Source organism: Monopterus albus, unplaced genomic scaffold, assembly GCF_001952655.1.
Source record: "Monopterus albus unplaced genomic scaffold, M_albus_1.0 scaffold105.1, whole genome shotgun sequence".
Taxonomy (NCBI): domain Eukaryota; kingdom Metazoa; phylum Chordata; class Actinopteri; order Synbranchiformes; family Synbranchidae; genus Monopterus; species Monopterus albus.
Genome location: NW_018127985.1, coordinates 1,453,262 through 1,477,768, shown reverse-complemented (window position 1 = coordinate 1,477,768; position 24,507 = coordinate 1,453,262). Strand labels below are relative to the sequence as shown.

The window sequence follows — 24,507 nt, the reverse complement described above, 5'->3', positions numbered from 1 at the left end:
GTCTCTGAGGGGTTTTTTTGGTTTGAAGGTAAAGGTGTGCAGAGTCATGTGAGGGCTGGCAGTCTGCAATGTGAGAATCACACAGGGTTGTAGTTTAATCTACAGAGAAGGTGTTTGGCATGGAGCAGCCTGATTGTGGTAGCTCTGTATGTAAAGAGTTGATGGCTGCATAGTCTGTGTGTTTTGGTTTGCACAACATTCAGCTGGAACATCTTCAGAGCAGAACATAAGAAGATGAAGAGAGAGAAGGCTCCAGGAGGTGAGATCTGACACTGTGATAAAACGGTCCTGATGATGGGTAACCATTCAATGGCGCCATGGCGGGCCCTTTCAGCCTTCTTAAAGGGGGGCAGACAGAAGAGGATGAGTCATTAGTTCTGACAGATGCAAAGGTGGGGCTACAGGTTGTATTCAGATTCAGGTAGATACTTTGATGGTAAGACTCTCCAGACCGATTCTACTTAATGAGCAGTAAAGATTAGAGTGCTGCACACACTTATTCACTCATTAGGCTAATACCTATGGACCACTCTGGGCACTTACGGAACCGCCATCGAGGACAAGATTGCAGCTGTCTCATTAAAAGCAAATTTGGACCTGTTTGCTGTTTAAATCTTTCCTGTCCTTCTCTGAGCACTGCTTCCTCACTAGGACATAAACACACAATTATGGATGAGATCCCTCAGGCACCACTGGGTCTGACCTCTGACCCCTACAGTAAATGCTCAGCCCCTTCATGCTTTCTACACCTCGCCATACTCTCCTCCACTGGAGCTGTTCACAACTGGGACATTTCTAAGGCCTGAGCTAGCTCAGGACAACTTATTGACAGCAAAGTGCAGTGAGTGTGCCCATGTAGTCTGTCTGAGGAGGGGTGCAGCTAATGGATTCCTGAACCTCAGCGCAGTGCCGTCAACTGATGCATTAATACACTAACAAGGGAGAGTAAGTTAAATCACTTCTTCCACTAGCTAATGATGTCACTGAGCCATTTTTAATGGCTTTCCATCTGTCAGCCACAGAGTGACGCCAATGTTTTTCATAACTTCGAAGTGTCTTTGATCATGGCTTAAAATGTGCAGCAAAACAGGACCAGCAAATTTGTCAACAAACAGCACGCACATGACAGCTGTAGTAGGGTGTTAGCAGCCACAATGACGCATACACACACACACAAACACCCACACCCACACTTTTACTCATTAGCACGCATGCACACATAAATACGCACACATACGAGGCAATTTAATATTTCTTGGCCTACACACCAACATGCTGTGACGCGCTGACTTCACTTAGCAGCTTTCTATGCCAAAAAAATAAAACCAGAAAACCTCGAACATAATACACACCACCTGCCCAAAACACATGCAGACACAAAACACACACACCTTGCTATGTGTCTGGAACACCTTTAGTTCCAAAATAGAGTTTGCCTGAAGAAAGGGGTGGGGGTGGGGGTGGGGGGGGGACTGAGCTGTAAGGGGGAGCTGCTTTAGAATTCAGATGATTCAGGTAGATAATCGATCCTCTCGTCCTGGCATGCTGCTTCATGTCTAAAGCAAAAACACACTCTCACACACAGCGATGATCAACTGATTCCAGCTTTCTCTTTCTACAGTGTTCAGAAGCTAGTTTTGCTTTTACTATTAAATGAAATCACATTCTCGTTTTAAATAAACAAATCTATGCAATGTAACCAGGATGTGAATCACTGTTCTGTTTTGTCCTATTGCCTAACAAATTATGCAGGTGTCAAGTATGAAAGTATTTCACAACTAACCTCTACAAGAAGATCAAGCTAAGTGGAAATGATCGTTTTTCTTTAAGTTGTCTAAGTTACTGTAATAGTGTGTTTTCAAGAGCCACTTCCAGTCTTTCCTGATGACCCAAATAAAAGATAATAACTTGCTTTACTTGGGTGATGACAGATCAAGGGCCGCCTGTGTGGGAGAAAAGCCACCAGTACAGGCAGCGTGGCCTGTCCGTGCATGTGTGGTAGATATGACAAAGACCCTCCACCTCCTGCCCTCTGGGTGGCTGGACACTAGACCTCAGATGCAGCCACAGGGCACAGATTCTGTCACTTCTCTCCCAGTCACCTGCAGTCTCATCAGGAGTGCATGTGTACACTATAAAACACAAGCAAACACTTGAACTGATTCAGGCATTTGCATTCTGCCCCACACATGGAACTTACAGACTGACTTGAACCAGAAGAAGCCATCTCTGTGACACATCCATCACGTCCATGTCAGAACAGTCCCATAAACAGCAATATCTGGGTGAGTGTGTTTAGGTAACCTGAGTCAAAATCTCAGTCACTGTCCTCGTTATCTCAGCATTCTAACTTTACACTAACTTCATGTTGCCAATTCACAACGCACTAAGACACATGGAGGCTGTGAAAACCTCGGAACACTATGGAATCCCTCATAGGTTGATAACATAATGAGGATGGATGCTTCAGGGTAAATTCCACAGTTATAGCAGTGAATGAGCTCTTTTACAGAATAACTCACATCAGTAGGTCAACTGTCTGAGGGAATCTGATGATGCCATTCTTATAGGGAAAATTGGGTTAGTCAGAAATAAGAGGCTTTAGCTTAATGAAAGGTCCAATTCAACTCCAATAAGTGATGGCATTTGCTGCCAAATGCCCGCAGATGAGTCAAGGTCAGGCCTCTGCTGATAACTGTCATGACGGCTAACAGGGCAGAGACATGCAGGATGTAATCAGACAGATAGGAATCGGTAAGTAATCGAATAGTTAATAAGTTCTGCTAGAGGCAAATATAACAATGAATTATATTGTAGTGTGGCACTCAATAATACACTCTCGTTTCAGTGTGCATTAAACAATTCACCACGTATTTTTTTAACAGGCACTGCTGGGGTTATTGAGATGTTAACTCCTCTGTGTGTGATAAAACTGTAAAGATTTTAGTTTGCCTTGTTGCTGCAGAGAAACTACACAACTTGGGTCAGAAACCTTAGACTTTTATGGTGTTGAAAATCATAAACCAAAACACAGAACGGGGTATTTGCTGTACTGAAATCATCACTAGCACTAATGTACTGTATTCCCATCACAAGACCAAGTGATTCTCTGAGTCAGTTGTGTCTCAGTGACTCAGTGCTGTCATGTTGTCAGAGAAGGTATAAGAGGGATCAGGGCATGTCATTTTGTGAGAAAGCAAGTGGAATGATCAATCTGAGAACCAAGAGAGACCATTTTCCCTACTGGCCTGACTGATGCTGGGTTGCCAGACACATAACAAAGTTGATGGAAAGTGTGTAAAGTGAGCAGCTAATAGCATACCTGCAGGGGTTAGGAATAACACGACAATAAAACTAACTGCCTCATACTTTTGTTTTGTTTGCCAGGCACCTTCCTATGCCATAACTGCCAACAAGGGTCAGACCTGTCAGTCTGCCTAGACGGGTTCCACCTCTTGCATGTTTGTTGCTGGTCCAAATGATCATATTCTCTTTCCTAGTCATGTGAGATGACAACATGAAGCGTATAAAACTAGACTGAATATCAATTCAGTGCATTTAAGTCCTGTCCAAGCACAGTTCTGAGCAGTACACCTCACAGGAGTACTCCCATGTGACCAGCTTCGCTGTAGTTTAACCTACCTAAACACATAAATCAGTTACACCAAGCACCACAACACTGCCTACATGTTGGTACATTAATAATTTGACACTCTGAACGATACACTGTAATATTTTTGGATAATTAATAACATAGATTTCTTCTCAAACTGTCACTTCATTATTTTAATGGGATATTATATTGTCAATGAAAAGTTCCGTTTGGTTAAGAATGTGTAATTGCTAATACAGTATGTTTAAACTCATACATCTGTGGTTATGGTCATATTTAAAATAATGATGCTAAATATTCTAAACAATGATGGTTTACACACAAAAGAATTCATTATTTTTTTTATTATCTGATAGTGCTGATTATGATAATAATAAGTGTTTATCAAGTAAAAACACAAACTAAGCAAAGTGATCTTTTGGTGCAAAAAACAAAAACAAAAACAAAAAAAGCTAACTGCTAGATTCCTTAATAATAAAAACAATCCCTTTGTCGCCTTTTATATCTATTGGTAATTTGGTAGCTGTTCTGTTATTATGGTCACTGAGGTCTAGTCCACTCGTCCGACGCCTGTGCAGCCTTCCAGCTGAGCACAGACATCAGTGCTCGTGCAGTGAGAGAAGCTAAAGCGCTCAGTGAACAGAGGTAATTTTCGGCACGAGAACACAAGCACGGGGCATGTTTTCATCCCAATTCCCACGTTCTTCTCCCGGGAACTTTAGGGGTTACCATGGAAACAGATGGATTCCCGGGAAAACTCTGCTGCTGCCAGCTGAGCCTCCACCTCCCGCCCTCCCTCGTGCCCCCCCATGCACCGAGTAGAAAGTTTTCTGTTTCCATTTGACTCTTGTAAAAAAAAGTTCGTTACCTTTAACAAATCCTCATTCAATGAGATTGTTTTCCTCCTGAAAACCGGCTTTAACTAACCTCCACAAAAATCATTATAATCTGCAAAGATGATGTTGAGTGTGTTGCGTATTTGTACCATAACACAGAAACAGGGTAGAGATTCCATATTAATTAGTGTTCAACGCTGTAATATAATGATTAACTCAAGTCATTCTGTAATAACACTGAGTAAGTTGCCTAGTGCCAAAGCCAATTTAAAATGAGCAGATAAATACCGGCATTCTTACCGACACAAAGGCATAATACATCCAGACCGACAAGCATCTTCCTCTTGGTGCATAACGAGCTGTCTTCCTCGGGCTGGGAGAGGAAGTGCTTCCCTGCGCCGTTCTCCTTCCCCTCCCCGGCTCCTGCGCTGTCAGCCAGCCGCAGCTGGAGCTCCGCGTCCCGCTCCAGCGTGTGGCCGTGGGGACCGGTGGAGTTGAGCTTTTGCATTTCTTCAGCTAAATGAACTCTTAACAACTTATTTTTAAGAAGTTGCACTTAGAGACCGTTTTGTCGTATCTAGCTGCCGAGTGAAGGATATTCCCAAAGTTTTCAGTCCGTCCTTCGCCGTCGGCGCAACAAATCCATGTCAGAAAGTTTTGACAGCAGCAGATCCTGCTCAGAAAGCCAGCCCGCTAGATGAGGTAGAGTTGCACTGTGTCATAAAAAAGTAGGGGTGCGAGGAAAAAGAAGAGTGGGGCCTTGTTGTAAACAGGAGGGAATAAACACCCGGACTCCACTTCTTCTCGGGGGGAGCGTGCTGCCCTTTCTTTCTAAACGTCCCTAATAAACCAGCATTCTCCTTGTGCCAGACAAAAGTGAGAACAGAAAAACAGGGTCAAAGTTTCAAAATAAAATACTGTCTTCATTAATATCTCTACGCCATCGGTTTAATAATTGCAAACGTTTATTTTGGTTGTAAAGTCGTGATATTTCCGGCATTATTCAGTTTGACTTGACACAGTTGAAGTGAAAACCAGGTAAAAACTAACCCAATCAATGAGTAACTATCACTGAAGCTGTAGGTCACCACATGTTCGATCCACCTGACCTGACAGCTGGATGTCTGGTCCTGTCTGCTGCTGTGTCCCACCCACGTGACGACATGTCCCACATACAGTTTGTGCCCTTTTCCAGATTAACAAGGACATGTTGTTACTGTTTGCACAGACCCACACACGCGCAGGCAGAACCGTTCAATAGGTTCAATAGTTCTTCCTGATATTAATGTTCCATTAATGCAGCCTAGTCAGGTGTGAATGAATTGTGACAGTTCAGCCTGTTATTTTTAGGAACATATGATCATTTTATGAAAGTTTATGAATGTATGTTTCTTCAAATCCCATTTCTTGAATTGATCAACTACTAGCTGTTGATTTTACAGAGATCATCTCTGGGTTGTTAGTAGCGCCCTGATCAACAGAGGGGTTTCCTGCCACCTGGTGTAAAGAAAGAGGCACTGTTGCTTTATGTCCTTGGTGTTGTTCTCATCATTTTCAGACCATAAGTGCTTTGCTGTTGTTTAATGCACATAAACATAATTAGGGCCACAACAAAGGATTATTTTAATTATCAAATAATCAACCTCTGTCCTCTTGATTAAGGTCTACAGTTAAGTTTACAAATGCCCAATGTCATTTCTAAGAGCTCCACCTTTGTGTTGTGGTTAAGAAGTTGAAAATAACTGAAAACATTTCTTTTTCCCCTCCCTTAGATGATCCTTTTATCATTTTGATCAGTTTCTCATTTAGATTTTATGAGCTCTATGTAAAGCAGGTGCTCCTCCTGTAAAGCACAACCTTAAACTCATGACATCCAGTGTTTGTTTCTTGTATTTATGTAATTTAACTAATTGAATGCTGACTGTGTCACTTGCCTTATATTGTCATGCTTTTGTGCAAAACTGAGAAAATGTTTATCAGTGTTTAAATGAAAGAATATGACAGGTGGAAAATAAAAGTGAAAAAAGGAAGTGGGGCAAAATAAATCTGGTTTCATATATCACAGGTCACTTTCTATTTAACATTTTCTCATAGATGTTTTCTTCTTCCATTGTAGTTTTAAGACACAATAAAAACGCATTTACACTAAAGTCATTGACAGGATGACAGAGTGGTCTACATTTTAATAACTAATGCAATATCATGCCTTTTCTTCATTTCTTCATTAACTTACAAGCACCTTTGCAAACATCTGCATCGACCACATCTTTATTTTTACCTGGGTCTTATCTGTGGGGAATCCTTCACTGGTGTTATCTTTATAAACAAACATCAGGTTCATGTGTGTTTTAGCACAGTGTGACCGTTTGACATTTGCTGTAGATCAAGAGTGATAATATAAAGATTAAAGAATTACTTTTGAAATCTGTAATTTCCTATTCTTATAAAAACTGGGTCTTTTGTGTATTATTGCTTTTCATCCACTAGATGGCTGTACATCTTCATTAATGTTTAGAAAATGAGAGGATGTAAGAATAGTGTATATCAACAGTAGTGACTGAAGACTGGACCTAAAATGGCTGGAGTCACAGTGATGTGTCATTATTTTGTACTGTGTATTAAAGCATGTCAAGTTAAAGCCTTTAGTGTATACTGATCTGATTTTCCATCCTTTTTTGGTGTTCTGGCTCTATTCATTTAGCCCATTTTCACCAGTATCCTAAAAGACTTTGGCTCAAAAGCCATTTTGACACTTTACAGTACTGAGTTAACCCTTAACCTCTCCACAGAAAATGTGATTCATTATTTCTTCATGAAAAATATAACATCATCAGAAATGCAGAACTAGAAGCAACAAACATCGCTGAAACAATTATGTTTTCCTCTGGATTTTCATCATTTGTCATCACCAGAGAAATGAGGTATTTGCCGATATCATTTATGCTTGCACACGACTGAATATTGCTGACTGTCAAAAATCCAATCCCACTTCTGCTTTTTGTATACAATTCAAATGATTAGTTCTGACAGGTTGTTTGTTATTGTGTTATTTGACCATCGCTAGTCACAAAAGTAGCCGGCAGGTATCACTTTGTCTTTGAGGCTTCTGTTCAGGCTGATGATGACACATACCTGAACCAAACCCATCCTGTTTTGCTGCCATGAAACTTTCCCCATCAAAGTACAAAATGAGAAAGTGAAACCACGTCTACTGACCTCAAGCTGAATTTAAATGCAGGTGGGAATTTTCACGAAGTGCACTTGCTAAACAAAATACCATGACATTTTATGAATCCTATTAATGTGACTGTGACAACTTACTGTGTCAAATGAGGTGCTGTAACAATGATGATGTCTTAGTGCTGATTGATTGCTTTAATAAAAGTACATTACTAACCACATGTTGATGACCGGACAGTTAAATTAGTACAAAGTTAAATAAGTATCATCAAGTAATTCCAATGTGGAATTACATGATGATAGTATTTTTTAGACAGTAAAAATGTATTTCCACCCTCAAAAGCAATAAGTTCTCAAATGCTGTTGCCCATAAATTTTGCTTCTTTATTTTTTATTTTATTTCTGGTCTTTCCTCTAAAAACTTTAATAGAATAATTTACAGATAAATTCCTGCCAACATCTAGCATTTCAGGTTGAACGTTTCAATAATTCAATGCTGAATTAATACATTTGATTCTTGTTAAATTGTTCTAATTAACCCTAATCAACTCACATTACACATTATCCTGCTCTGGTCAATGTTAAGAATATTTCTTTAATTTTAAAAGGTTAAATATAAAGATGTGTAGATTTAAAAGGGGGATAAAGGGGCAAAGGAATATACACCAGCCAAAACAAAGCCTCCTCACAATAAAGAACTGAATGATTCATTTTTACAGAACTTGTGTCAGAGTTCTTCACTCCTTCCCTTTCTCCCTGGTAGTGAGTCTTGTTCCTTATTTTTTGCGTAAGTTGTGGTGAGTAGGAGAAAAGGGTCAGCCCCACAAAGCTGACATAATCTGGGACTACAATGTTTGTCTTCACTATCAGAGGGGAAGTACCATCTGAATTCCTCTTTGTTCTGTAGCTACTTAGGGCACGGCACAACAATATCAGACTGCCCTCTTCACTTGCATGCACAGAGCTCAGGAAGCAGACACACGCACTGCTTTGGTGCACAGCAGACTCAGACTCAGGATAGTCAGCTCTTGACATCGGTCTTCCTGCACGCCCCGGCCTCACGCTGCGCTGAGCACTGCCACTGAACTGACGATGCCACAGCATAACCGCAATTCCCTGATCCATATCCTCCTGCTGTGGACCATCTTCCTGTCCATTATCCAGGCTGTGTTCATCGTCCTCTTCTTCACAGACCAGGTGAGACTGCTGTGTTCATCGTCCTCTTCTTCACAGCTGGACATTATAACCAGGTGAGACATCTTAAAATATCCATAGACTCATGTTACAGAACGCGTCTGGGGAATCATTGGTGAGGAAACGGCACTTTGTAAACACTTAAAACAACTTTATAAAAACCCTGTCACCTGCGAATGAATCAACAGAGTAAAGAAGATGAATGCCATAACTGCTATGGTTAAATATGTTCTACATTAATGGACCATTATGGATGTAATTCATAAAAATTACCAATGAAGTGTTTAGGGTAAATATTTTAGAGAGGAGAATACTTCTGATGTGTGTTCATTGTTTTTAAATTTAGCACTACCAATTGGAACAAAACTTCACCTGTCAGTACTTTTGCTTTTTTAAACCATCATGTAAGATTTATTATGAGCACATTCTGTGCTTCTGTTTCCTTCACCAGTCTCAGAGGAATAGCGCTGTAGCATCAGAGAGATTCCAGGCAAATTGTACACCTCTGGTAAGATAATCACAGCTTCACAGTTTGTGCTTCTCCTGTTAATATGACTGTGCTGTGATACATATTGTCATAAGAGTACAAACATTCTTGGTGATCAGGATTTCATGTTTTTTAATTAATCAATCAATTAATTAAGTTAGTTTTAACATTTTTGTGACCCTGGCATTCCAGACACATAAATCCTGCAGTCCAGACAGATCTACCTTTAAATGACTTCAATTTCTTTTGAGTTACTGAGATATGTTAGACAGTCTAACCACACTCCTCAGCATTTTGAGGAAGCACAGTGACGTCATTGCCACATTCGGGGAAATGCCTTTAAACTGAACTGTTGTCTCTTTATTTTTCTTCTGAAGCTAGTATGTGATCTGTTGTGTTCTCACTTTTAAGGTGGAGGTGCTTCCTCTATGTTGCTGCTATGTGTCACTGTGGCATCATATTTACATGTTAATATTTGGGGATTAATAGAGTTCTTCTTTTTTCAACAGTCCCCAAATGTCTCGGGCAAAATGCTTACCTTTCAGGCCATCCAAGGTAAAGTGCTATTTTAAATATTTCAAGGCAAAAAATGTACACACAGTGATTCAGGTTACCAAGCAGAAACAGTTGGGAATACAGTAAATGTCCTGGTCTGGGAGAATACGTAACTCGAGCACATGCAATTTAATTACATGTAATTTCATGTTTAATCACAGTACACCTTCAGACAAGACACATTTCCTTCATGTGAAATCATCACTCAGCACAGGAGATTCAGAATACAGTTCCTAAGAAAAAACATTCATGGGTAATAACGGCATTTCTTTTACCCACAGGTGGTCAGAACATAACATGGCTTGCAAAGACACCAGATAACAGCACAGTCTCGGTAAAAGGAGAAAATCTGAACATAGAGAAGGATGGATATTATTACTTAAATCTTCAGGTGACACTGTCTCCATGTGAAAAAACACAGCGACCAGAGTACACAGTCAGTCTGATGAGGGATGACTGCATCCTACTGCAGGGCAGGATTAAAACAAACTCATGCAGCACAGGCCTCCTGGGTAAGGTGCAGAAGCTGCATGCTGGAGGGACCTTGGTGGTAATCATTAATCCACCGACCACGGATGTTAGTTCCAATGAATTTTTAAGCCACCTGGATATCATTTACATGCCCGATCCTTAGATGCAGCTACGTGTCTGTTATGTGTCTATTTTCTAAATACTTGGCAAATTCCAGGGACCCCGCCCAGCTCATTGGACCCTGCTCACAGAGACTCTATATGCAAAGATGTAATTGTGATCACTTAATTACTTAACTGTCTGCTGTCAGAGAAGTGACCAAGTCACAGAGAATGATGGAAAGGGCTGCATTTACCCACAGGCTGGGTAAAAATCTCACCCTTTTAAAACCCTGGTTAATCCACATTGATTCAATGGCCAGTAAAATAAATATATCATATAGCAGCTCCAGGATTGGTTTAAACCTTACATAATCACTACAAGTCTGTGTTTCTGTTGTTATGTTCAATGGAAGACTTTTTCAAATTCACATTTTTAAGCTGACCTGTTTATTTGAAAAGAATTCATATAAATTGCTGTAGGTCTGGGGAATTTCCCCTTTTATATTGCATATGTTAGAAAAGCAAAATTGGACTGTTCTCATTGCTTCTCATATTACGATGAAGAAGAATGTTTCAGTTGGCGGAGCGGGCATTGTGAGTGATACTTATTTGACTGTTTAAAATTTACTTTTTTGTTAGAATTTTTTTACATTTAAAATGTGTAGGAATTAACTGCACTAATGTATAATTCTGAAGTGTCACCTCTACTGGCAGAATACAGTCACACTGTGTTATTTGCACAGCTCCAGTTTGCCACTTGCTGATTTATTATTTGATATGTGTTGAATTGTATGAGTTTTATATTTATGTTGTATTTATTTATTGTTTGGACATAAAATATAAACAGTACAGGTATACTGTTTTCAACAACATTGCATGGATAGATGAGCTAATAACCAATGACTACATGTCACTGTGTGACAGTGTCTTCAGCATATATATATATCTATATCTATATATAGATATATATGGTATGAATGGACAGTGTTTTCTTTACTTTGTTTACTTTCTTTATTTTACTTTCTCTCTCTTGAGAAGGTTCCGGGTTTGGACAAAGCGGGCAGAGCAGTTGTTTAAACAGAAAGTATAGAAATGTAATAGTGATTTTATATTTTAGACATGGTGTTGTGTTGTCATTTCTTTCCACTGTTTGTAATGAACTGAAGAAATGGAATTCACTTATTAATTAAACCATGTAACAGAAGAACCAACAATACACACATTAGTATCCTATTTTCATAATCTAAACTTAAATTGAAAAGTGAAATGGCATGACTGAACTAAGCTCTGGTTCTGCTTCACTACTTTTATTGCACATTGTGACACGTGAAATCACAAGTCATGGTGGTTGAAGCGAAAAGTTTCATGTCTTAACAGATGTTGAAAAAAATATTTGGTATGGCCAGTGATTTTCAATTGCTACTTGCACCACTGACTTTGTGTGTGCATTTGTGTTATTATGCACACAACAAAGCACTGCATTTGTCTGGAATATGTCTTTACATAGTTATGATTAAAGACCATTTTTTTCTTCATGCTGTTTATTAACTGATGTTTTTACAGACCCCAGAAATTGAGCCAAACAGGGCAAATGAAACCACAATGATGTGTCATTTTCAGGGCCCTTGAAAGCTGTGGAACCCCACAGAAACTGAGTCACTGAGTCACAACATTCAGCAAGACCCTCCCTGACATATGCTTTCGAAGAATGTGCCCTCCAAACTCTGACAAAGCAACATAAAAAAATCTGTGCTTTAAATGAGCATGAGCACCAAGCAGCACCTCTGCTGACCTATTTTATGACAAGAGAGATCCACACAAAAGGTCACCGGAACATTAGTCATCACAATCAAGATGCATATTTTCCAAGACACTGAGGATTAATCTGAAAACTTCAGCCGCAGCATCTCGTCTGCTCTATTAGGTGCTGGCACCACAACTTTGGAGAGGTCCAACACAGTCAAATGACAATAACAAGCATACTCAGTTACCACCCACTCTGTCACATTTATTAAAGGCTTGTTCCTACCCTTGTTTTCCACTGCCTGATACCAAGCCAGAGCTGCAAGAGTTCTGTGAAGTTCTGTGAAGCTTATCATTTCCACCCTAACGTCACTGAGACAGTCACTGAATAAGTCACTGAATAACATGTTCTTTCAAGTACCGTTGTGTTTCTGTGACAGCCAGTAAATATGTCACACATTATAATAAAAGATCTGCCCAAATTCAAGCTGTGAGATGATTCCTTAAGAGAAACATCATAAATCTAAACACTAGATTTTATTCTTCTTCTTCTTTCGGCTGTTCCTGTTAGGGGTCACCACAGCGAATCATCTGTTTCCACCTAACTCTATCCTCGGCATCCTCTACTCTCACACCAATTAACTTCATGTCCTCTTTTAGCACATCCATATATCTCCTCTTTGGCCTTCCTCTTGACCTCTTGCCTGGCAGCTCCATCTCCAACATCCTTCTACCAATATAACCACTATCCCTTCTCTGCACATGTCCAAACCATCTCGAACTGGCCTCTCTGACCTTGTCCCCAAAACAGCCGACCTGAGCTGTCCCTCTGATGTGCTCATTCCTAATCCTGTCCTCCTATCAAGTGCGTCAGCAAAACATTTGATTTTCTTTTGTGGAATACATTTTCAGCAAACTCAGCAGCACAGTGGAGCCTCTGAAAACACTGCGTACAGATCATTTAAATGTCAGCACCACACTGTTCTCTACTTGCTTTAGAGACCAACACAAGGGGACAGCATTTAGCTGAGGACTGTCTACTGTGAACCATCTACTTCAGTTTTGCTTTGCCTAAAAATCTTGTTCTATGCACTACACGTGTAGAAAAATGGTGACAGATAGTGGTTTATTTCCAAAGTAGTGTGGAAAACTGACTGTGTCCCTACACACTGATATCAATACAACTTTACTTTATCAATGGAAAATGTTTGTTTCATTTATAGAAGTGTGAATAGTTAGTTTGAGATCATAGCCATTAAGTGCTTTCATCCCACACAAGTTCTTCGTTAAAGTCATGTCTAGAACAAAGTTCAGTGCTGAGAGAAAAACCAATTGCACGAATCCCAACCACACAGCTGATAGTGCTCCCTCTCCTCTGCTACTACAGTCTCTCACACTTCAGGTCAGCCAGCGCTGGAAGATAATGACTCACACATGCAGGGAGGCTGTATGCCACAGGTGAGTCAGTACTACCCATGATTTCACAGATACTCTGAAGGAATTAGTTTAGCTATGCATTCAGACAATATATTTCCAAATCCTGGACAGTGATCACTGTCTCAACTCAGTGTTTTACCATGAAACAAAGCTCGTAGTACATGACAGGGAAAAAGATCATTTGAGGTTCACTTACCCTGCACCCACCTGTACACACACACACGTACAGTCCTGCTACATTACTCTCCATGTCTGGGGCTGGAAAATGAGTCAGGCAGTCTGCTACTGACACCCTTCACCCCCACCCCCCAGCCCCTACTACCACTTCCTCCTCAGTTTACAAATATACAACTCTGTGGGTGTTTTCTGGAGCGGCTTCTGTGAACACACACAACTGAAGGGAAAGTGTACCAGTGGCTGCATAAGAGACACGAATGAGAAATAAAAAGAGTTTCAAAGAGTGATGCGGCTTTTCGTTTTTGCACAAGACGCCAACGTGTTTGTCACCATGGTGATCATTTTTAGCATTACAATAAATAAGTAATCTGATAAACTGATCTCTGGAATACCACGATCATTGCTACCCTCAAGTTCACCAGTCCACAAGATTATATAACTGCAAAGTCAGGAGCACACTCTGTTCGAAGGTGGTTAGTACATTGACAACACTGTTATGAGTCACCGCAGTACAAAAAAATACCTTCTTTACAGTGTGACATGCGGTTGCACTGAGTGGGTGAGACATTTGCTGCTACTGAGACCACTCAGCAAAAGCTCCAGTTCAGCCTCACCTGACACAGCAGGAAGCATGCTCACTTGAGCTACTGCTATAGTTTTACATAATGGTCTGAGAAAACAAGGCCATTAAATGATTTGTTTATTTCACTTTTTTGCATACAAAATTGTACATTAATATAGCAGAATAAAAGCAGTTATGTTGTTCATTCTACTACTGAAAGAATAAATTATCTGCAGCAAGTGTTACAGCGAGAGTAAAAAGAATTTTAAAGTAAGTACACAAGTAAGTATATACAATAAAAAGTCCCTGATGTGAAAAAGAATTGTGTTACATTGTCAAACATAATCTGAAAGCAGTTTTCACCCTCAGTAAAAAAGCCACCAGCACTTCAAGGCACAGAGAGGTTTTCTAACCTGCCTCTCTTTCCAGTTATGGACCTGCTTTTACATTACAAAGTGAATCATTACCCCTCCACAAGGTTCATCCATGTTTATATATTCTGAAACCATACCTTTAGATTAATGGTGAAATGTTAGATTTATATCATAAATGCTCCAAAGGTGTTTTCAAAGGATTTATGTCTGTCAAGTTTTGAGGTACTGCTCACTTTCACAAAAATGGCATCGTCTTTGTAGAAGTGAAACACTCCACCCAGGTAACTGTTGGATCGCACTGTGTTGGAATGTTGTGAGTATTTTTGAGCCTGCAGGAGAGGAATGTATCCCCCAGGGTACAATTTACTTTTCACATTAATATAGTGGTTAAATTTATCACTGTCAAAGAAGAAAACCTTGGAATAGACATAGTAATAACCCTCTTTCTGAATGACAAGATTTCCGTCTTTGTAGTCAATTTCATAAAGGAGAGGATCAGCAACCATGCTCCATGCCATGATTTCTTTTCCATGAACTACATCTTGTCCATCTGGAAATAAACAAGCAAAATAGCAGCAACAACATGAAGGCTGATTCTTTTAAAACAGGGCATTTAAAGTTGCAGCAATACATGTTTATGTATTTTCTGTCTTGGTAATAAATTGAAAATTATGGTAATTGATGGGACAACAATGTTGGTCTCACCTGTCAGATGTGCAACTGGTTTGGAAGGAGAAACATCACCGGGCTGATAAGTAACAGCTTCACTGGGCTGATAAGTAACAGCTTCACCTGGGTGAGGACCAGACCATATGACCATAATGTCTCTAATATGGATCAAGTAGATACCAATCATTTGAACAAAAGGTGCTGAGACATACCTCCAATAAGCTTAGACGACGATGCAGAGGTGGCCTGCAAGTGAAACAAACACAGTTTATATCTTAGCTGTTTGTGAAAGTGAGTGTGCACATGCAGATGCAATTTCCACTGGTGAATATACAAAGAAGTTGCAAAAATAAGCTGTAGAAGATTCATTAAATGTAAACAGATAAAGAGTCTCCCACATCATAAGAACAACTTGTTTTTAAGGGCCACTTTGCCCTTTTCTGTGGTTTTGTCTCACTGCAGAAAATGTAGACCAAGTCTTTGCTTCCTGTCAAGAGCAGGAGGTAGATCATAACGATGCAACAGGAAATAGACCACTTCCTTTTATTCACTAACCCCTGCTCATACATGTAAGTACACCAAGCAGTGTAAGAGTAAGAAAGTCATGTCCCCCTCCTCCCACCCCGAGCCCTGTGACTGGCCCAGGAAACTGAGTCAGCAATGCACAGAAAGCAGTGACCATCCACGATCATGGGACATCAAGTCTGCAAGCCCCTGTGCCTGGGGATGTCAGTGGAGTTTTACGCAAATGGCCGAACTTTGTGTAATGGACTTCTCCATCTCTATTCTACTCTCTTCCCCATAATACTGAAATTATTTCACCGTCAGCAGTTTTGTTTTGTTTTTTTTTAAATAAAAAACAATCTTTCAAATGATTGCAGCATGTGTCAAGTTTGTTTCTGTCCCAAGAACCCTTTGGTTTACTGATGCCTTTCTTCACTAAACCCAAACACATTCCCCACACATATAGTAAATGTGTGTAAAGAGTAGTTTTAAAATGCAGGACTGCTTTTGTCTCACATGTTAATTATTTTATGTCACAACGTAGCTCCATCATGACTCTATGGGAAAATCTGTAAAGACAAATTAACTTATGGACACTTCCACTTTGGTTACGTGACAGTACGGTTTCCCACATGTGACTCCATGAAATGCATACAATTAAAAATGTTATGTGAACAATGTCCTTGCATTGTAACCTCATTTTGTATTTTTAAGTTATACAACTCACAAAATTCTATAGCTTTAATGTAATTTCACATCATGACGTGCACTGCTCGCATAATATTTCATGACACTGGTTTATATCCCATGGTCACTGATATTTATATTTTGCCATTTATGGATTTTACTCTACCTTGGTGGTGTCAAAATGGATTTAATTTATGTCAAGTAATAATAATTGGGCTTAAAAATATTAAAGTGTAAATACTTAAGACTTAAGTGTTTAAAGTAAATCAAGAGAAAACCAGAGCTCCCATGGTGAATATTTACCGCAAAAGCTTAAAGGAAACTTAAAGGTGTTGTTGATAAAAAAGCAACATTGTGTTAAGAGGAACATGAAACAAGATAAAATTGTTAAAGTAAAAAAAGAAAACTGAAAGTGAGAAAAGCGTGTTAAAGATAAATGATTTCTGAGGAAGAAAGTGAGACTGAAAGGGGTTCACAGGGAAATGTAATGCAACTAATAAAAAAGCACTGATAGTCACAGAATGAAAAGCACTGTAGGCAGGTGACAACTCAGAGATGAAGCTGATACTCACAGATTCAGACTGATAAAGATGGTAGATCAAGCACGCTTCTACGGCCATCCCGCATAACGCCAAGCTCACCAGCAGGAACAGCAGGGTCTGAGCCACCCCGTGTCTCCTTTGCACCTGGTTCTGCCTCATTGGTACTGGAGGCCGAGTGGCATGGCTGTCCACCACATACACAGAGGGATACCCATCTTCAGCCATACCTACAGTTCTCTGTAAAGAAGAAATGACTCAGTATGAAAATATCCTCCAAAGGTTGTCAGAGAGTGTTGTCAAGTAGATGACAGACACAGACAGAGACCTGAGAGACAGACACGTGCAAAAAAAAAACAACTGTAAAATGGGTGGGCTCACTTGTTACTGGTTCAAGTAGAGATGGCTCACCAGTAGTCAGATAAAGAGCAGACTCAGTTATAGAAAGCTGGAGCTGTATCACCAGAGCGACTCTGGAGGATGTCAGGGATGCCCCTCTCTGCACTCAGTAACTCTAATTGTCACACTGTAATTAATATAAAATTTTCCAATGCAGCTGCAGAACCTGACCATTTATGAGTGAGGGCAGTTAAGGCTGAAGGTAGAAGTGAGAGACCAAGCACAGTGCATCTTAACCTCCTTTTCACACCTCCCATTTCACTGTTATGGCAATGTTGAAATATCTCCATCCACACTTCCTCTCTTACTTACATTCTCTACGTGGCTTGTCTTAATCACAGCCACTTAATATTTCACATTTGTCTTTATGCTTGGTTGGATGAATCAGAGTAGAGCTGCAAGTCACAGACACATTAAAAATAGGTCATCAGACTCAGCTGAGTTAGGGTAAAGTGAAACCAGGAAACAATACTTAACTAGATTAAGACAGAATTTTGTGGCTCCTAATTTGTGATACAGGCATTACATATTTACAGTGGGTATGGAAAGTATTCAGACCCCCTTAATTTTTTCACTCTTTTTTATATTGCAGCCATATGCTAAAATCATTTAAGTTCATTTTTTTCCTCATTAATGTACACACAGCACCCCATATTGACAGAAAAACACAGAATGTTTGACATTTTTGCAGATTTATTAAAAAAGAAAAACTGAAATATCACATGGTCATAAGTATTCAGACCCTTTGCTGTGACACTCATATATTTAACTTAGGTGCTGTCCATTTCTTCTGATCATCCCAGAGATGGTTCTACACCTTCATTTGAGTCCAGCTGTGTTTGATTATACTGATTGGACGTGATTAGGAAAAGCCACACACCTGTCTATATAAGACCCTACAGCTCACAGTGCATGTCAGAGCAAATGAGAATCATGAAGTCAAAGGAACTGCCTGAAGAGCTCAGAGACAGAATTGTGGCAAGGCACAGATCTGGCCAAGGTTACAAAAAAATTCTGCTGCACTTAAGGTTCCTAAGAGCACAGTGGCCTCCATAATCCTTAAATGGAAGACGTTTGGGACAACCAGAACCCTTCCTAGAGCTGGCCGTCCGGCCAAACTGAGCTATCGGGGGAAAAGAGCCTTGGTGAGAGAGGTACAGAAGAACCCAAAGATGACTGTGGCTGAACTCCAGAGATGCAGTCGGGAGATGGGAGAAAGTTGTAGAAAGTCAAAGAAAGTCAACCATCACTGCAGCCCTCCACCAGTCGGGGCTTTATGGAAGAGTGGCCCGACGGAAGCCTCTCCTCAGTGCAAGACACATGAAAGCCTGCATGGAGTTTGCTAAAAAACACCTGAAGGACTCCAAGATGGTGAGAAATAAGATTCTCTGGTCTGATGAGACCAAGATAGAACTTTTTGGCCTTAATTCTAAGCGGTATGTGTGGAGAAAACCAGGCACTGCTCATCACCTGTCCAATACAGTCCCAACAGTGAAGCATGGTGGTGGCAGCATCATGCTATGGGGGTGTTTTTCAGCTGCAGGGACAGGACGACTGGTTGCAATCGAGGGAAGGATGAATGCGGCCAAGTACAGGGATATCCTGGACGAAAACCTTGTATAGACAGGTGTGTGGCTTTCCTAATCACGTCCAATCAGTATAATCAAACACCGCTGGACTCAAATGAAGGTGTAGAACCATCTCAGGGATGATCAGATGAAATGGACAGAGCCTAAGTTAAATATATGAGTGTCACAGCGAAGGGTCTGAATACTTATGACCATGTGATATTTCAGTTTTTCTTTTTTAATAAATCTGCAAAAATGTCAAATTCTGTGTTTTTCTGTCAATATGGGGTGCTGTGTGTACATTAATGAGGAAAAAAATGAACTTAAATGATTTTAGCATATGGCTGCAATATAACAAAGAGTGAAAAATTTAAGGGGGTCTGAATACTTTCCGTACCCACTGTATCTCTACTACCAGTATTTCTATGATGACTTAATAATAGAAAATTCCTTTAACAAACATACTTTAGCTTAATAATGGACTATGTCATAAACCTGACATTCTTGCAGAGAGTATGAAGTGTCATTTGGGGGGGGCAATCCTAGCTGACAGTGGGCGAGAGGCAGAGTCCACCCTGGACAGGTTGCCAGTGTATCACAGGGCTGACATGTAGACAAACAACCACACACACCCACACTCACTCCTCCAGGCCATTTAGAGTCACCAGTCAACATAAGCTGCATGTCTTTGGACTGTGGGAGGAAGCTGGAGCACGTGGAGAAAACCCATGCAGGCACAGGGACAACACACAAACTCAGAACCTTCTTGCTGTGAGGCGACAGTGCTAACCACTGTCTGTATGAAATAATGCAGGATGTATCATGAATTACACCACAATTATGAGTTAGCTATTGCTATATATTCATTAACCAGTGTTTGTTTCAATAACTTCATGTACCAATTTATATGCCACAAAATTAGATATGATCAGTTAACATAGGAGAGGCAGCCACAGTTCAGAAACCTCAGAAAGCAGACCAATATTCTCAGGAGCACCAGGCTGTTTTTATAAAGCCGATAGTCACAGATTTAGTTTTTTTTTAAACTGTATCCAGAGGCGATCAACCCTTGAAAAAACTACTGCAGTTTAACTCATTCTGCAAAAATTTATGTTTTGGGCAAATGTGGCCCATGTTTTATGTGGCATTACAGGCCTTAAGGTAAGATGTATAGGTTGTTCACATACAGTGGAAACAGTGACCTGTTTTATTTATGGTTGCGTGAAAGTACTGTTGTTGTTGTTGTTGTTGTTGTCTTTGAGAATCACTGTAATCAGATATAACATGAACATGTTTCACGGGGATTTAAATGAGTCTTACAACCATATTTACAACATTAATGTTCAATAGCTGTTGCTGTTTTGTTGACAGTGTATTATTATCCATAACTTAAGAATTCACCCTGAAGTGTTAAGGTCCTTCTTTTATGTTGTTCACATCACATCCCCTTGTCACGGCAATGGCCTGCTCTCCGCCTGCTTTTACCCACATCTCCACCTACAGGACATGACAGGCACAACATTTGTTACAGGGAATAAAACAAACAAACAAACAAACAAATAAAAAAAACAGCCTCCTTGTTCAGAAAAAAAGCAGGTATAAATGAGCATACAAAGTGAAACAATTATGAAAATTTAAAAACAACACATAGGACTGTACAGGCCTTCATGCTCCAGATGTAAACATGCTACATGAGAGTGTTGCACCCATTGATTGCACCTTGCCTCTGCTTCTCCGTTTTGCATGTGGCTGCAGTCCATGCGAAGCGCTATTGGTTGACACAGATAGTAGTCCACTCATTCAGCTTTGATCCCTTTACTAGCAAGCTATTCTCCAGCTGTCAGAGCATGAGAGTAAGCAATTGCAGATACAGGCCTGCTGTAAACCTGCTTTATTGTACATGTGTAACTTAGAATAGTCTGTAGCTAGTAAACATGGAATAAATGGACAATGCACTGCAACCGGAGGACAATGAATGTGTCTGTACAGCTCTGTTTGCTGGCATATTTAAACCTGACTGTAGGCCTGACTTTGGCTTTAAGACCAAATCAAGGAACGGCATTTACATTTCTATTACCTGCTGGTAGCACAGAGTGTTTTTACCAAACTACCGTGAAGGATGACAGCATAGAAGTGGATTACCAGGTAAATACAAACATCTCTCTGTCTTTCACTCTTGTGTGTCCGTGTTTGTCTGTAACATTCTGATTAGAGTTTTGTATAAGTTGTTTGTGAATCATGTCTAACTCAGAAACAAGTGAACAGGTTATGGACTTTGCTCTTAAGATAAGAACTTACACTACTGCTCTTATTGAAGACACAAGGCAAAGGGGTAGAAAAACAAAAAAATTATACATTCGCTTCCACCTGTACTGCAAAAATACATTTTAAAAGTATTTGATGTGCATTAGGGATACGCACAAATTTACAAGACACACTTACAAGGTGACACTGTGCATCCAAGCTATCCAATGGCCAACAATATTAACTGGAAATGAATGTTATATACAAAATACTTTTTTTGCCAGTTTCAAACTCCAAAGCACACCTGTCCTATAGCCTCTCATAATGTGTTAATGACCTCAGTCACTCTATGGCCATGGCCTTGGTATTACTTCATCTCCTACCATCAGACCAGTTCACCCAGTGGCAGCTGCAGGACTGTGCTAGTGTAAAGACACAGTCCTGACTGCCCAGCTGTGGTTTCCCATGGAGTCAGTGAGGAGCCCAGCAGCGTTACGTGGGCTTCGTCACCGGATCAGTTGACACACGATGTTCTCAGGACAGTTACATTGATGTGGAGGTCTGATTCACTGATCTGCTGCTTTGTCCCAAACTGTCACTCAACAACACTAACTGGCAGCCTGTAAGGTCAAAGGCTGCACTGTGATACTGTTCTTTTTGGAACAACAATATTGCAGCACAAAAAAAAAACACACAAAAAAAAAACCAGACTGAGACATTTATGTACTTTTTTTTCCAGATAATGAAAGGTTATTGTATTCTATCACATCTTGTGTTGAACCTCGAGTGATTAAAACAAACTGTGTTATCTTTAACTAGAGGGATAATGGACTCTGTTCCTTTATTATCACCAGTGTGTTATGTGAGCGAGGTTGTTGCTCACAGTTTTATCAGGGCTTTAATTTGAATTTCAGGCGGCTGTTACCCACATAGTCTGATTAAAGCTTGAGCGAGCTGCTTGTGTGGAATGAAAATGTGAAGGTAACAGACAATGGATATGTGTGTGAATTCTGTCTAACATTACTGAGCTCTTCCCCTGTGTTACTCTCTTATAGGTGATAGCTGGGTCAGGTCTGGATGTTGGCTTTGCCCTCATCTCGCCCAGCGGATACCGGCTGGTGTCTGACTTTAGAAAATCTGACGGCCTTCACATGTGGGTCACCTAAATGCTTTCTAAAAACCACCATGTTTTCATGTGACACTCGGTTCCTACAATACTTTTGATTTGTATTAAAACCAATGATCCACAAAGTAGAAGCAAGCATTAAGGCGGCAGCAAGAGTTCATCCAAAATACATGAAAACCTGTGCAATAGAGGACTGTATTTCAGAAAATTCCTTTTCTAAAGAAAAAGAGATAACGATAAAAAAAAAATGCTACTACTTTATTTTGTTGTGTCTTAACACTTAGTAGTTTCAACCATGGTCTAGCTGGGAGAAAATTTCCAGAATTGTGTACCAGTTTTTATTCTTGCAGGGTGGATCCCACGGAGGATGGAGATTACCGACTGTGTTTTGACAACAGCTTCAGTAAACTGTCAGAGAAGATGGTGTTCTTTGAGGTTATCATTAATAGTCAGAGCAGCACAGGCAGAGGCCGAGATGAGTGGGGAGACGTGGCCACAGCAGAGAGCGTGGTGGAGTACAAAGTGGAGGACATCAGGGTGAGAGGGAAAAACAAAAAGCTTTTATTTGTGCTGCAGCTATGATTGCCCTCCAAACCACACTTAGAATATCTAATGTAATTATGTTGGATGTCTCTCTTCCGCTCTTTCGTCACCTCCTGTCTGCTGTTCTTTTCTTGTTCTTCCAGGCAAGGTTGGATTCTGTGTACCATCACCTGGAGAGGAGTCGTCAGGCTCAGACTGTGCTGCGGGCCTTCGAGGCGAGAGACCGCTACCTCCTGGAGGACAACCTGTGGCGAGTGTCCTTCTGGTCCTGCCTCAACCTGCTTGTCATGGTCACCGTCGCTGTCACACAGATTTACATCCTGCAGAGCTTCTTTGATGGCACCAAGCGGGTCTGCACATAGTCACAGCTGAACCGTCTCATTAACCTCTAGCCAAGCTCCTGCAGAACCTGTATATTATCACACTTGAAGGTTTGACACTAAATCCTCATCTCACACACCTTGTGAGTGCAATTCAAAGACAGTTCTAAGTTTTTAAAAGGGATTCATAATGCAGCCAAAAAGGGCATTGCTTTCACATTTTGTGAACGTGTTAGTTTTGGTCACACCTGAAAATCACATGTATTGTACAGTACTGTAATGAGCACATACAGTACAAAATACCCACAGCACTCGTATTTGTTCTTGTACAGTACTGTAATGAGCACATACAAAATACCCACAGCACTCATATTTGTTAACGACATTTGGCAAAGCTAAAGAAACATTGCTGTTCTCACTGGAATGCTGTTTTATTGAATTTAAGATATGACATTTTACATCAACATTCATGACTCTAGGCAACATTTTATCTAAACAGTAGCTACACCTCACTTCCTTATACTTTAAAGAACAACTCAGGCTGTTTAAAAAAAAAAAACACAAGTACAATTTACTGTGATAACAAGAAATGTACCCACACAGCTGTAAAAGCAGCTTCCCCGAAATTCCTCAATTGTTTTCTGATTTGTCCGGTTTCTCCTTCTGGAGATTAACTAAGCCAGCAAATAGTGAAGTCATGTATTTTGGAGGTTTTGGGCTGAAACCATATTTCTGTAACATTATTTGGAGGCATTGCAGTCATTTAGTTCCATGCAGTTGCACTTCATGGTGAAACACTAATAAGACATTAGACAATCTATTGTGGTGTAAAACCACCATTATTTTCTCACAATCCTATGGGACCTACAGAGACTGCGCAGCTTCCTGAGACAGTTAACATGTTCTGTTATAAATCACATTCAGTGGTAATGCTTCACCAACTGAAAGACATTTATCTTCATCACAGAACAGAACAGGAATTATCTACAATGGATTTGGACTTAAGTTATTTCCCATTATCGCATCTCCATTCTAACTATTTTTAGAAATACTAAAAAAGTTTAGTGAAATGTGTTCAAAATATTTATGAGAACTAAAGAAAAAAATTGGTTTTAAGCTTGATGCCTCAATGACTAATAACATTTTGTCTTACTGACGGGTCTTTACATCATTGTTAA

General features: G+C 40.2%; 3 protein-coding genes across 4 annotated transcripts in view; 1 reads left to right on the top strand and 2 right to left on the bottom strand.

Moving 5' to 3' along the window:
* ppap2d (phosphatidic acid phosphatase type 2D) overlaps window positions 1–5,486 on the bottom strand; it is a 15,161-nt gene extending 9,675 nt beyond the window's left edge. Inside the window, exon 1 of the mRNA XM_020610566.1 lies at window positions 4,750–5,486. Within this exon, the coding sequence (XP_020466222.1) occupies window positions 4,750–4,957 (208 nt within the window). The 5' untranslated portion in view covers window positions 4,958–5,486. The remainder of the gene's footprint in view (window positions 1–4,749) is intronic.
* A 9,005-nt stretch (window positions 5,487–14,491) lies between these two features.
* tnfsf14 (TNF superfamily member 14) lies at window positions 14,492–17,693 on the bottom strand. 2 transcript variants are annotated; one of them, XM_020610512.1, is made up of 5 exons: window positions 17,511–17,693; window positions 17,163–17,369; window positions 15,612–15,645; window positions 15,436–15,522; window positions 14,492–15,280 (listed from the first exon to the last, which is right to left on the bottom strand). In XM_020610512.1, exons 2-5 carry the CDS (start codon window positions 17,355–17,357, stop codon window positions 14,895–14,897), a joined length of 702 nt encoding a protein of 233 aa, XP_020466168.1. In that variant the 5' UTR covers window positions 17,358–17,369; window positions 17,511–17,693; the 3' UTR covers window positions 14,492–14,894. The 2 variants fall into 2 exon arrangements, with proteins under 2 accessions (XP_020466168.1, XP_020466169.1); XM_020610513.1 differs by having other exon boundaries at window positions 17,541–17,693.
* Window positions 17,694–21,067: 3,374 nt separating this feature from the next.
* tmed1a (transmembrane p24 trafficking protein 1a) lies at window positions 21,068–23,371 on the top strand. The gene is made up of 4 exons (XM_020610214.1): window positions 21,068–21,241; window positions 22,396–22,493; window positions 22,817–23,003; window positions 23,153–23,371. The coding sequence occupies exons 1-4, from the start codon at window positions 21,068–21,070 to the stop codon at window positions 23,369–23,371; spliced, it is 678 nt and encodes a 225-aa protein (XP_020465870.1).
* Window positions 23,372–24,507: the final 1,136 nt, after the last annotated feature.

Excerpts from the sequence above, each read along its gene's own strand:
- tnfsf14 (XM_020610512.1), bottom strand. The coding sequence starts at position 17,357 with ATGGCTGAAGATGGGTATCCCTCTGTGTATGTGGTGGACAGCCATGCC. Across the intron at positions 15,646-17,162 it reads ATCTTTATCAGTCTGAATCT|GCCACCTCTGCATCGTCGTC; the intron begins GTGAGTATCAGC and ends TTTCACTTGCAG. Across the intron at positions 15,523-15,611 it reads GTCGTCTAAGCTTATTGGAG|GTGAAGCTGTTACTTATCAG; the intron begins GTATGTCTCAGC and ends GTCCTCACCCAG.
- tmed1a (XM_020610214.1), top strand. The coding sequence starts at position 21,068 with ATGAATGTGTCTGTACAGCTCTGTTTGCTGGCATATTTAAACCTGACT. Across the intron at positions 22,494-22,816 it reads AAATCTGACGGCCTTCACAT|GGTGGATCCCACGGAGGATG; the intron begins GTGGGTCACCTA and ends TTATTCTTGCAG. Across the intron at positions 23,004-23,152 it reads ACAAAGTGGAGGACATCAGG|GCAAGGTTGGATTCTGTGTA; the intron begins GTGAGAGGGAAA and ends TTGTTCTTCCAG.